We start from the raw sequence: 14,485 nt of genomic DNA, 5'->3' as shown, positions 1-14,485 counted from the left end.
CTCAAAGACTAATGGGGTCTTGTTGAAAGGATACAAAGAACAAGGTGGAAGAGGCTATATTTGCAAACTGACCAAATTGGGCATAACTTGAACATCAAACAATCCCAAACAATAGATTCAGTAATAATTTAACAGCTCTGTCCACCTCTGCTGTCAGAATCCATTCATAGACACCAAGTATGTAGCTGAACGAAAACTGCATTTCTTTTTTCCAGAAATAATTTCATTATATAACATTTTATGTAATCTGATGGCATGTTTGAAGAATTCCCTACCCTTTCTTAGATCCATAAGCTAATGAAGTCCCAAGTATGTCAGAAAGCTCTCAAATCCCAAATGTTCACAAGAGATTTTAGGTAGGAGAACATGGATTAGAGCATTTCTGTACTTCTTATATATTTAGATTGACTTCTATGTAATTACCAAAATTACAAATTTACAAAATTAATAGATCAAAAATGGTCGAATGTCAGTGCGTGCTTTAGCGGCAGAGGCTTGGTAGTACACCATCTTTAACTGCCAATCTTTTTTCTCTCTTTGGTTGTAGTGTAAGACTTTCTCAAAGGAGAGAGGAAGGATCTGGATTGATCCAAGTTTAAAGGGAATTGTGATGCGGAGTAGCATTCTAGTTATCTTGGGCTGTTTCTTCACATCATAGGCTCCACTCCCACCCCCTGCCCCCGTGTACTGTGGGTTTTCTTTTTAGTCGCTTATTACCTCTTGTCTCTCTTCTTCCTTGGTAGTGGGAAATGAGGCGTAAGGAAAGAACATTCTTCTAGACCTTCTTTTTGCACTTTAAACTCTAGATTGGTCTTTTGGAATAGATTTTTTGCAGGGTCTTGAAAACTTGAGATTTCTAGTTTCTCTGGTTCATTTCCAAAGATAGCACTTAGAAGTTTACCCTGCAATGCAGGAGACATGTGGAAGATCCCACATGCCACAGAGTAACTAAGCCTCTGTGCCGCAACTGCTGAGCCCACGTGTGGCAACTACTAAAGCCTGCGTCCCTCAAGCCCATGCTCTGTCACAAGAGGAGCCACTGAATGAGAAGCCTGCACACTGCAACTAGAGAGTAGCTCCAGCTTTCCGCAACTACAGAAGAGCCTGCCCAGTGACAGAGACCTAGCACAGCCAAAAATAAAAGGAAAAAAATTTTTTCCCTAGTAACTCATAGAATATGGAAGGTAAAATAGGTTAAGGGATTTCAGGTGCATTGTCTTTTATAGAATATGAATAATGAAATAATAACTCATAAGAGATTGGGAAGTAAAGTTTCAGGGTGTGAAGGGAGTATCGAAGTTATAACATCATAACAAGATTCCTCCCTGGGATTTGGCCCTTATAACATGGGCCATTAAAAAAGTGACTTCCTTCAAGAACGTTTTCTGAGCAACCATGTACAATTTTACTATTTCCTCAAAGAAGTTCATTGGAGGACCTTACCCCTTAAGGAAATGTGTTCAAACCTGTATATAAATAGCTTTATTAAAATCCTTAGTTCTTGGCAAGCTGAATCATTGCCACTGTGAAAATTACTGTTTGTCCTAGACAGCTGCTCAAGAAGCAATCCTCCACGCCTCTGGAAATGGCACGCCTTCACTGTCTAAGGACTACTGCATGCTATATAACCCTCACTGGACATCTCTTCCAAGTACCCTAGAAAATGCAGTAAGTAAATCACAGTTCCTATTTATTTATAACAAAATATTGAATGGTGAGAATGAGTGGTTATAATGTTTCAGTGTGTAACCTAATTATAACATTATGATAAATATTTATTGCTTTTGCTTTAGTATTTTTCTCTTTATGAGAAAAACAAGTTAGAAAATTAAAAAATACCTACCTCAAAGCCTGATTGTCATCAAATGTTTCTAATTTAAAAAAACGTGTTAAACCAATGTTGATAACTCTCTTTGAATGCCTTTAGGGTGAAATATGATGTATATATTATTAAAGACATTTCTTCTTTCCAGACTTCCACTAGTTTGATGAATCTGACTACCACACCACTCTGCAACATTTCTGATATTCCTCCTGAGGGAATAAAGAACAAAGCAGTTGTGGTACAGTGGGGAACCTGCCATTTTCTTGAAAAAGCCAAAATTGCACAAACAGGAGGTGCTGAAGCTTTGTTGGTTGCCAATAACAGTGTCCTAGTAAGTTATTAAACTATAATAATTTCTTTTGAGTTCTTGATATCAAATATTACAGGAAGTGAATTATATTCTTTGTGTGTGGTTTGGGGCTGAGTGTTTTGGGGTTTTTTTGGGTTTTGTTTTAAACTTTTTGTTTTTTATTGGGATGTAGCTGATTAACAAACAATGTTGTGGTAGATTCTGAACAGTGAAGGGTCTCAGTTCAGTTCAGTCTCTCAGTTGTGTCCGACTCTTTGCGACCCCATGGATGGCAGTTCGCCAGGCTTCCCTGTCCATCACCAACTCCCAGAGCCTACTCAAACCCATGTTCATCGAGTCGGTGATGCCATCCAACCATTTCATCCTCTGTTGTCCCCTTCTCCTCCTGCCCTCAATCTTTCCCAGCATCAGGGTCTTTTCCAGAGTCGGTTCTTCACATCACGTGGCCAAAATATTGGAGTTTCAGCTTCAGCATCAGTCCTTCCAATGAATATTCAGGACTGATTCCTTTAGGATTGACTGATTGGGGTCTCAGCCATACATATACATGTATCCATTCTCTCCCAAATTCCCCTCTCATTCAAGCTGCCACATAACATTAAGTTGGGTTCCCTGTGCCATAGGGGCTGAGTTTTGAATAATCTGATGGTGGTAGTCCTAAACATTCTGGTTAAAATAGGTGTTTAATTGGAAAATTTTGTTTCTTTTCCACTCCTAAAATAGACAAGATATGTTAGGAACGTGTGTGTGTGTGTATAAATTTAAATTGATATCATTTAAACTTACGCTAAAAAGATTCCAGTTTGAATCCTTTTTAATATTATAATATTAAGAAAGAACACATGAAACATTGTTTTATAACTTAAAAAAGATATTTGTAGTTAATAATTTGTACTTTATTCTGTAAATACACTAGTAGTTTGTAAGTTTTCATAATGTTTTTTTTCTTTTAGTTTCCTCCCTCAGGGAACAAATCTGAATTTCTTGATGTGAAAATAGTGATTGCTTTTATAAACCACAAAGACTTTAAAGATATGAAGCAGGTAAATTAATAATGATCTGTTAGATAAAGTTTATAAATAGTACAATTTTGTACTTTAAACCACTGATATTTAAATTATTATATATGTTCCATTTGCTAGTAAGATGAAACTTGCTAGTCTCACTCAAATCTTATTCAGCCCCTCCCCATTTAGCACAAGGTGTTTCAGAGTCTTGATGTTTGAGAAACATTTTGAAACATTCAGAGTCTTGATGTTGAAACATTTCTTTGTTTTGACCTTTTTAAAATCTTTGTATTATATCATTTATCTTAATCTTAAATCCAACCAATACAGTATTGTAAAGTAAAATAAAGTAAAAATAAAAATTTAAAAAAAAAATCTTAAATCCTTGAACAAAATGTCAATGTATGAAACACCACACTTTTGCTTTTAATAAAGCAATGCCTCATAATTTTGACGAGACTATATTATGTTTTCAAAATAATTCTGTTATTCTTGACTGTCTTATATATCCTGTCCATACTAGAATGAAATTGGAATATTGCTACCATACTCTATAGTAAAAAGAAAATGAATTCCAGTGTATTAACTGTTATTTTGCATTTCAGACTCTCGGAGATAACATTATTGTGAAAATGTATTCTCCATCGTGGCCTGATTTTGACTATACTATGGTGGTTATTTTTGTAATTGCTGTATTCACTGTGGCATTAGGAGGATACTGGAGCGGGCTAATTGAATTGTAAGCTTAATTAAACTTCATTGTTTTTAAGATAAATGGTTAAAAAATTATTGTCTTTAATCATTTTCTCATGTAACAACACTTAAAGTTCTACTTGTTCGCAGAATACAGTGCTGACAACGTTAGATTGTAGGTTTGTCCTCACAGAGATCTTCAACTTTTCACTGAGAAGAAGGGAGTTGTAGGTTTCTCTTATTCTTCTGCTGGCAAGGAAACATTGAAATTTCACCAAAGGCTCTTACATGAAAATGTTTTATTACCTCACCCAGAAAAGGTGGAGATAGTTAGCATCCTAATGTACCTATTCGCTTAGATTGGAAGAAAATAATCAGGGTGGGAAGTTTTTCAGCTCCTCCTGAGTTGAATCATTACAATGTGACCTCACCATTCTATTCAGTGCTTTAGGAATTGGATATTAATTAAGCATGTCCATATTTTAATTTAAATATAGAAATTTGAAAGGTACATGAAATTTGGATTTGTCTATTTAATAAAAACCTAAACCTAGTGTTCTTACAGTTATGTACCTTTTGCTGTAGATTAAAGCAGGCAGTGTAGTTTAGAAGAATCGATTCATTTTCATAACTCTGAGTAAAAAATTGTGCTCAGAGCACATTATTTTGTACATAAAGGACAATATGTTCACCTTGTGAATTGATCTATAGATTCCACTAAAAAGGGCTTATTTGATGCCAGCTAATGGCAACCCACCCCAGTGTTCTTGCCTGGAGAATCCCAGGGACGGGGGAGCCTGGTGGGCTGCTGTCCTGGGGTCACACAGAGTCGGACACGACTGAAGCGACTTAGCAGCAGCAGCAGCAGCAGCAAAGCTAATAAGCTTATTTGCAATTTCTCAAAATACTAAAATTTGATTGACTTACAGTAAGAGAAATCTAGCAAGCATAGATTCCTAGAGTATTGAGCTTAAAATATTTTACATATTTGGAAAACACGTTTCAGCATGTGTTAGTCACATGTCTTCACATAAGTAACCATTATATTTTTCACTATTAATCTTTATAAAGCCTAGTATGGAAGATCTCCAAAATCATTTTCTAGATCGTATGGTAAAACGTTATAATTTCTGAAAAGCTACTGATTCATTGAAAATGTTTTTCCATTTAATATAGATTCTCACTGTACTTACATTATTATGTAAATTGTTTCTTTTCTAGAGTAGTGCTGCTCAAGATGTAATGTGAATACAAACTGTTTTGGGATCTCATTCAGTTCAGTTCAGTCGCTCAGTCATGTCCAACTCTTTGTGATCCTATGCACCGCAGCACACCAGTCCTCCCTGTCTATCACCAACTCCCGGAGTCCACCCAAACCCGTGTCCATTAAAATTTTTAAAAATTCAGATTTCATAGGCTTGGGGTGAATGCTGAGATTCTGCATTTTTTAACAAACTGGTCCATGGACTTTGAGTTAGCAAGGCAAGCTTAATGTACCTCTCAGGACAGGCTCCTCCTCAAGAAAATTGAAGGTGGGAGAGCAGTACATACAAGTTAACTTAGTCATAAAACATGATGATGGACAAAAACAAACAATGTTTTGCCTTCAGTAACTAGGTTGGGAGAAGAGATATCTTTTACCTGCAGAGTTAAGGATTTTGAAATTGAAGTGACCAGTTCTAAAAGTAAGATGTGGTGGTGGTGGTTTAGTCGCTAAGTCATGTCCGACTCTTGCAACCCCATGGACTATAGCCTGCCAGGCTCCTCTGTCCATGGGATTCTTCAGGCAAGAATACTGGAGTGGGTTGCCATTTCCTTCTCCAGGGGATCTTCCCGACCAAGGAATTGAACCCAGGTCTCCTGTATGGTAGGCAGATTCTTTACCAACTGAGCTACAAGGGAAGCCCCCAAAGTAGGATGAAGATAGAAAAAATGAAGTGTGTATGTTGTGGGTGGGAGTGACAGTATAGAGCAAGAGTATTAATCAATGGTAAAATGGAATAAGTTTCATAAAAAGTAGAATTATTGACATAAAGACCGTTTACAACAGCATGGCTGGATTTTGAGGATATTACTTATGCTAAGTGAAATAAGTCAGACAAAGATAAATAGCGGAACATCTCATTTATGTGTGGAATCTTTTAAAAAATGAATTCATAGATGCAGAGAGCAGATTGGTGGTTACCAGAGGTGGGGAGGTGGAGGGCGGGAAGAATGGGTGAAGGTGCTCAAAAGGTACCGACTTCCAGTCATAAGATAACTAAGTCCTGGTGACGCACAGCACAGTGGCCGTAGCGAATGACTCTCTCCTGCATATTTGAACGTTGCGAATAAAGCAGCTGTTAAAAGTTCTCATCACAAGAAAAACAAATCTTTTTAACTATGTGCTGATGGGTGTGAACTAAACTTGTTGTGGTAATCATTTTGCAGTATATACAATTATCAAATCATTGTGTAGTACACCTGAAATTAATGTTATATGTCTTCTATACCTTCATTTTAAAGAAGAACACAGGAGCAATTATTTAGCAAGTAAAGAGAGTTAGACTGAAAGAGAGGGGAAAAGAGAATATGGCTTAGGAAAGGAAAAGTTTACCAGAACAGGACCTCATAACCCAGAATTAACCTGCCAAATGAAAGATGTGCTGTATGCAAAAAAGGAAAAATGCTTAGATTCCATATAAAGACTTTTCAGTAGAGAGTTAAACTCCTGTTATAATGAGCCCTCATATAACTGGTGAAGAAGAAAATGGCAGCCTACTCCAGTATTCTTACCTGGAAAATCCCAGGGATAGAGGAGCCTGGCAGACTACAGCCCATGAGGTCTCAAAGAAGTCAGACACAACTGAGCAACTGAGCATGCATGCATATAACTGGTCCTCATCATAAACTCTAGATGACAGGAAAGAAAGCTTAGCTTCCTATTGCCTGTGGCTCTCAACCTGATTTGAATACAGTTTTTTTTAAAACAGATGAGTTGTATTATTTTAACATGATATAAACCTAAAATATATTTTCCTTCAATAAATTACTTGGTATAAATTGAATATGAATATATAACCTTTTGGTAATTATGCCTTATATGGGTTCTGTGATAGAAATGTCCTTAAATAAATGTTTGCAATGAATTTATCCAAAGGTGGGCATGTTTTCCCACTCAAGTACCACTTTTGTTGAAACTCTGTCAATACCCTGTCATCTGGCTCTACAGTTTCAGGGAAGTACTGTGTGTTCCTCCTCAAACCTTCTCCCTGCTCCTTTCCCAGGCAGCCTCCCTAGAGTCACAGATGCGTGGAATAGTAACCATCCTGATACGCAGTTTTCTGATAAAAAAGTGGCATGTTGATAAATAAGCAGTTTAGCAAATGTACCGGTTGATAGAAATAAATCTTTTTTTTTTAACCTAAAGTTTATATTTAGCCCAGACCTGATGAAAAGGATCAGGATATATGAAAAAGAAACGGAACACCATTTTACACTTGATCTTAGCCAAAAGGCCAAGAAGCAATCGGGAATACCATTTTAGTAAACCAGAGTTGAAGGGACTGGTGCCAGAAAAGTACGTTAGTGGCTTCTGTGTAACTGGGAAGAGACAAGGTGACGGAACAGAAACTGACTGTTCAATGAAAGAAGCTTGTGACCCTTTCCTCTTCAGCTCCTGTGTCTGCCTTTCACTAGTTGTGTGACCCCAGAAGGGGTATTGGGAGAATTAGAAACTATATTTTGCTACCTTGAATCAAGGTAGGACAAAGCTATGTCTTGAACTTCTTTTGAATCCTTCATAATATGTTGATGAGCACCAAACAGACTTACAGGAAATACTGAGCTGACTGATAGAATAAGTTAGTGTTTTACATTGAAGAGAAGCTAATTTTAAAAGTAGTTTACTGTCTGCAAGTTGGTAATATTAAGTGTATAAAAAGAATTGGTTTTTATTTTAAACATTACATCAGTGTAGTTTCCAAATTAGATAATATAAACATCACCAAAAACATTAATTTTTTATGTAATAAATATCTTCTGTTTCAACAGTTTTGTCTCCAGAAAAAAATAGTTTCATAAGTTAATAACACCGACTCTGAATTATAGAGAGTTTTTACTTCTAGATTTATTTCTTCATGGTGTATAACTTTTCAAGTATATTAACTTTGTAATCAGAAACAACTTTAAGTTAGTATTACAAATAGATTTTAAAAATGACTGTACTTGGCAGAGATTGCTGAAGTTTTGTGTGTGTTTATGCAGGGAAAACATGAAGGCAATGACAAACACTGAAGATAGAGAAATGAAGAAAAAGAAGGAAGAATACTTTACTTTTAGCCCTCTAACAGTTATAATATTTGTGGTCATCTGCTGTGTTATGATGGTCTTACTTTATTTCTTCTACAAATGGTTGGGTAAGAAATCATTTTATATTTGCTACTGTTTAGCATACAATCTTTTCATTTTCTTTGCCAGATTTATCTTGTCCTTTAAGGCATTCAACTGGAAAACTTAAGTGAATAATTAAAAAGTGATATTAACTTTTTAAACTGTCAAAAATGTTAGGTCCCTGTTCCTCTGAGATTAAAAAAAAATTCTGATTTAAAATATACTGTGACTCAAAATAAGAACACTTCTTCATGGACAACCTGAAAGAATTGCTATGGTCCCTAAGTTTTCCTCTCTGCAGATAAAGCATAATAGACTGGTATCTAAGCAGCAGACTAAGGATTTCTTGGTAGCTATATACAGTTACATGAAATCTAATAGAAGATTATTCAAATTATGAATTTATTGCTTCTACTTACTCCTAAAGTGTGATTGGTCCTTTTTTTCAGTTTGCAAATCAAAATATAGTATTGCTTAAATTTTGTTTTACTTGTGTGAACATTTAAGATCCATCTAAAAACACACAGGTGCTTGCTTGTAGTCTAGAGAGTAAATGATTCTTTTTCCTTTAGGAAGGAAAGGGTCATGGCTTGCCCATTCCCTGAACACTCTACTTAGTGTTCTGATAAGATGGAAATTTGCCATTTGTGGCCAACACGTAGCAGAAAGAGAAGGGAGCACAGGGAAAAAGAGAGTGTGCCTAATGAGAATTAGCAAAAACCCTTTGTGAAAACCACCACCGGCTACAAAATGTTTATTTAGAGAATAATAGTATAAGTTTCTGGAGTAGAAAACTGAGGCCTCAGGTTAGTTTCACCTTAGTTTTCAATTTCTCCTCTCCTATGGTAACAATTTTAAAACTATACTTATATATATTTCCAATTAGAAAAATTATTCTTGGAATATCACTCATTTCAATATGTTGTTGGGAGAGTGGATACCAGTGTGGTATTTATATTATGTCGTCATTGCACAGCTAATTTTTCTGTTTTAAATTCTCAGCCTTCAATTGTGTGTCTGACCCTCAGTTGATGTATTTAGTGGTCTTTGATAGAACAAAGAGATTTCTCTACTTTACCCTAAAAGCATGTTTTAGTTTTTGGTAAGGGATTTCCTTAAACTCATCACTATTTACAAATTGACCCTGTTTGTTACTGTAATTTTCAGTGTAGGAGGAAGAAGATCATTAAACCTCATGCTTATCCCAAGACATGGGGTCTAATTATGACTCTGACAATTTTGTGTGATATTGTGAAATTTAATACACTTTCAAATGGTTCCTTATGGCTAAAATTGATGCCATTTCTTAATATGTTCAATGTATTAAATTGCTAAGATTCTCCATACCGTCTTATATTAAGTCATGTTCAAGAAAATAACTAAAGATAGTTATATTTGCCAAATTCTCTCTCATGCCAAATCATTTTCTTAGGTATAGTAGGACACTAAAACTCTGATATGGCTTCCACAGCATGACTTCCACTAGAGTTTAAAATCTTGGTTTGGAGACCTTTGGTGGATGACTAGACAAACTCAACTTGGCAATCTTTGATTGTCAATCTTACTACTTAGATTGTCATATGTATGCAATAATAACAAATAATAAGCCAATGAAAAAATAATTTGTCCAAGATCACCAATTAGAAAGTGGTTAATTTACTGCCCCTTATTTACTGTCTCTAGTTTGCTGTCTTTTCTCACGTATAAAAGTTATAGTTTTCTGAAATCTAGTGGAATTTTCAAAATTCAGTTAAAATGTGTATTTCCATTGTAAAATTTTGAGAAATCTCACAAAGTAATACTTTTAGAGCATGATAATTTCTTCCTGTTTTTAACAACAGCAAGATCAAATGTTTTTAATTTTAAGTAATTTTCAACCCAGTATAGCTAATAGAGAAAAACATTTGTGTATTTTAATACCTTAATATCATATTCAGACAATGAGGTCTGTTTAAGTGGATTTGGTTTTACCACATGTAAAGTTATTAGAGATGAATTTCCCATAGGAAAATACAGACATCATGATTAATGTCTAAAGTAGGTGGAAGTTCTCATCTTTAAGCTTTTTAAACATATTTTAGGGACACATGTATACCTATGGCCGATTCATGTTGATGTATGGCAAAAGCCACCACAATATTGTAAAATAATTGTCCTTCAATTAAAATAAATTAATTTTTTTTAAAGTAAAACATTTTCACTAAAAAATAAATAAAAAGTATTTTAAGCGGTTTATTAATTCTTCCATTTAAATACAAATGTCTACAACTCACTTCATAGACATCTTTAACAAACATGTGACTTTGAATCATTGAATGATAAAATGCATAGCTACTAACATAAATCCTAGCAATGTTGTTTTAGGTCAGTCTCTGAAGGCAAAAGAAATAAAAGCAAAAATAAGCAAATGGGACCTAATAAAACTTAAAGCTTTTACATAGCAAAGGAAACCGTAAACAAAACTGAAAGACAGCGTATGAACTGGGAGAAAATATTTGCAAAAGATGCAACCAGCAGGGGTTAGTATCTAAAATACACAAACGGCTCATATAATTCAATATCAAAAAAACAAACAACCCAATCAGAAAAAGGGCAGAAGACCTAAATAGACATTTCTCCAAAGATGACATACAAATGGCCTACAGGCACATGAGAAGATGCTCAGCATCACTGATTATTAGAGAAATGCAGATCAAAACTACATGAGATTTTATCTCACACCTGTCAGAATGGCCAACTTCAAAAAGTCTACAAATAATATTTTTGAGAAGGTGTGGAGAAAAGGGAACCCTCCTGTCACTGTTGATGGGAATATAAATTGGTGTGGCCACTATGGAAAACAGTATGGAGGTTCCTTAAAAACTAAAAATGGAGCTAACATATGATCTAGCAATTCCACTTCTGTGTATTTATTCTCAGAAAACAAAAAACTAAATAGAACATATATATGCATCCTTATGTTCATTAGGAGCTTCCCTGGCAGCTCAGACAGTAAAGAATCTCCCTGTGTTGCAGGAGACCCAGGCTCAATCCCTGAGTTGGGAAAATTCCCTGGAGTAGGAATTGGCAACCCACTCCAGTATTCTTGCCTGGAGAATTCCATGGACAGAGTAGGCTGGTGGGCTACAGTCCATGGGGTCACAAAGAGTCAGACACAATTGAGCAGCTAATACTTTCTTTCTACTTCTATGTTCATTGTGGTGTTATTTACAATAGCCAATTTATGGAAGTAACCTAAATGCTCATCAATAGCTGAATGGGTAAAGAAGGTATGAGATATATATAATATGGAATATTACTCAGTCATTAAAGAACAATGAAATAATGCTATTTGCAGTAACGTGGGTGAACCTAAAGATTATTATGCTAAGTTAACTCAGACAGAAAGACAAATATAATATGATATCATGTATGCGGTATCTAAAAAATAATACAGATCAGTTTATTTACAAATTAGAAAGACAGACATATAAAAGAAATTTACAATTAAAGGGGAAAGGGAAGGGATAAAGGGATAAAGTAGCAGTATAGGATTAACATATACCCCACTATCTATTATAAACAATGAGTATTATATAGCACAGGGAGCTATATTTAGTATCTTGTAATAGCCTATAATGGAAAAGAATCTGAAGCTGTACACCTGAAACTAATACAGTATTGTAAATCAACTGTAATAGTAAAATTTTTTAAAAAAAGAAAAAAAATTGCAGAGCCAGCCTCAGCCCGTAAAGAAATCCTAGTAGTATGTAGTGGAACTGAAACAACACATGAAATACCACCCTTAAAGCTCAAGATCTAAGTGTGTTCAGTTTAGTAACCAGTTCAGATTATGATATGGTCACTGAATTGAAAGTATTATGATCCAATAAGAAAGCTAAAGAATATTAATTGTATAAAAGTTTTCTTACCATGTTTCCTTATCATGTTTCCTCTATTCTCATATAATTTGGTGTCTTTTTTTCTAGTTTATGTTATGATAGCAATTTTCTGCATAGCATCAGCGATGAGTCTGTACAACTGTCTTGCTGCACTAGTTCGTAAGATACAATGTGGACAATGCACGTATGTATCTCTTGTGAGGAAGCCCATAATACTGGTTTTTGTAATTTAAAACAATAGGAGGAAAAATAGGCCCTTTTTTATAAACCTGTGAAGTCCAGTATACATGTTGCTATTTTAATTAAAAATAATTAAAATTAAATAAAATTAAAAATTCACTTGCCCAGTCCCATTAGCCACATTTCAAGTGCTAAATAACCATATGTGGCTAATGGCTGTGGTATTGGACAGCACAGATATAGAGCATTTTCATCAACACAGTTCTGTTGAACTGGTGAATATTTTATTATGTATTACTCATAGTAATTAAAGTCAAGGCTTTAAAATTGAGGTTTCAAAAACTTTCTTCTCACTGTGGCAAACATTCATTTGTTACATTAAGTGAACATTGTATTTCATTTTTAGGATAAATTAATGTATTTCAAACTGTCTTTTAGGATTACCTGTCGTGGCAAGAGCATTGAAGTGAGACTTATTTTTCTCTCTGGACTGTGCATAGCAGTAGCTGTTGTTTGGGCTGTATTTCGAAATGAAGATAGGTATGAATACTCATTATATTTCCTTTTAGGTTAGACTAAGGATAGGTTGTTTCATATCTAGCCTTGATAATTGTTCGTTCTGGATTTTTTCCCCAGAACATCCTAGTCTTGAAACATACTAAATACTTAAATAAAGAAATCTTGTGCTAATGGATTTGAGGTTGTCTAGAGAAGGAAATATAAACTAGGCTTTAAACATCTAAACTGAAATAGGCTCCAAAAATATACTTATTTATGGTATAGCCGCACAGTGAAGTGCAATGCAGCTGTCAAAAATGAAGATTTCTGTGAATTGATATGCAGTGATTTCCAGGATTTATTTTTAACTGCAAAAAGCCAAATATGCAAGAATATCTAGCATATGCTACCTTTCATGTGAGAAAGAAAGAAATATAATGAAATATATAGGTTTCTATCTATTTGCAGGAAGAAAACCAGAAAATAATTTTAACAGTTTATTAATAAAATTATTAAAACCCCAAAGGATTTAATGGCCCAAAATTTGGGAGGAGAGTTCATACAATTGTAGGCAGCTCCAAGTATGATAATCAGTTGATAATTATTCATGCTAGTTGTCAGTTTCTGGTAGAGTTTGATGTATAGCTCTCATTTCCTTTATGCTGTAGCTATCTGGAAGTATATTAACATCGTATTCTTTGTTATGAGCTATCTTTCTAAAAAGAGACATGTAAAATTCAAAGATTAAGGATAAATATGTACTTTTGTCTGATATACTTTCTTCTGAAGCAGGCTTTCAACTTTTTCTTAGTGCAGTAGTATTCATTATTCTCAGTTCAGTCGCTCAGTTGTGTCTGATTCTTTGCGACCCCATGAACAGCAGCACACCAGGCCTCCCTGTCCATCACCAACTCCCAGAGTCCACCCAAACCCATGTCCACCGAGTCGATGATGCCGTCCAACCATCTCATCCTCTGTCGTCCCCTTCTCCTCCTGCCCTCAATCTTTCCCAGCATCAGGGTCTTTTCCAATGAGTCAGCTCTTCACAATCAGGTGGCCAAAGTATTGGAGTTTCAGCTTCAACATCAGTCCTTCCAATGAATACCCAGAACTGATCTCCTTTAGGATGGACTTGCAATCCAAGGGACTCTCAAGAGTCTTCTCCAACACCACAGTTCAAAAACATCAATTCTTCAGCCCTCAGCTTTCTTTATGGTCCAACTCTCACATCCATATTTGACTACTGAGAAAAATAATAGCTTTGACTAGTCGGCAAAGTAATGTCTCTGCTTTTTAATATGCTGTCTAGGCTGGTCATAACTTTCCTTCCAAGGAGCAAGCATCTTTTAATTTCATTGCTGCAGTCACCATCTGCAGTGATTTTGGAGCCCAGAAAAATAAAGTCAGCCACTGTTTCCACTGTTTCCCTATCTATCTGCCAGGAAGTGATGGGACCAGATGCCATGATCTTAGTTTTCTGAATGTTGAGCTTTAAGCCAACTTTTTCACTCTCCTCTTTCACTTTCATCAAGAGGCTCTTTAGTTCTTCTTCACTTTCTGCCATAAGGGTGGTGTCATCTGCATATCTGAGATTATTGATATTTTTCCCGGCAGTCTTGATTCCCGCTTGTGCTGGAGGATTCCAGCTTGTGCTTCCTCCAGCCCAGCGTTTCTCATGATGTACTCTGCATATAAGTTAAAAAAGCAGGGTGACAATATA

At 35.4% G+C, this 14,485-nt stretch overlaps 1 protein-coding gene across 2 annotated transcripts in view; it reads left to right on the top strand.

Moving 5' to 3' along the window:
• SPPL2A (signal peptide peptidase like 2A) overlaps positions 1-14,485 on the top strand; it is a 58,459-nt gene that overhangs the window by 19,507 nt on the left and 24,467 nt on the right. The window contains exons 2-8 of one of the 2 annotated variants that reach the window (XM_018054191.1): positions 1,553-1,668; positions 1,974-2,156; positions 3,089-3,178; positions 3,748-3,881; positions 8,081-8,232; positions 12,175-12,271; positions 12,706-12,807. In XM_018054191.1, coding sequence (XP_017909680.1) covers positions 1,618-1,668; positions 1,974-2,156; positions 3,089-3,178; positions 3,748-3,881; positions 8,081-8,232; positions 12,175-12,271; positions 12,706-12,807 — 809 coding nt within the window. In that variant the 5' untranslated portion in view covers positions 1,553-1,617. Of the gene's footprint in view, positions 1-1,548; positions 1,669-1,973; positions 2,157-3,088; positions 3,179-3,747; positions 3,882-8,080; positions 8,233-12,174; positions 12,272-12,705; positions 12,808-14,485 lie in introns of both variants that reach the window. The other variant, XM_018054189.1, reaches the window with a different exon arrangement.

This window comes from Capra hircus, chromosome 10, assembly GCF_001704415.2.
Source record: "Capra hircus breed San Clemente chromosome 10, ASM170441v1, whole genome shotgun sequence".
Classification (NCBI taxonomy): domain Eukaryota; kingdom Metazoa; phylum Chordata; class Mammalia; order Artiodactyla; family Bovidae; genus Capra; species Capra hircus.
This window is presented reverse-complemented; position numbering and strand designations above follow the sequence as displayed.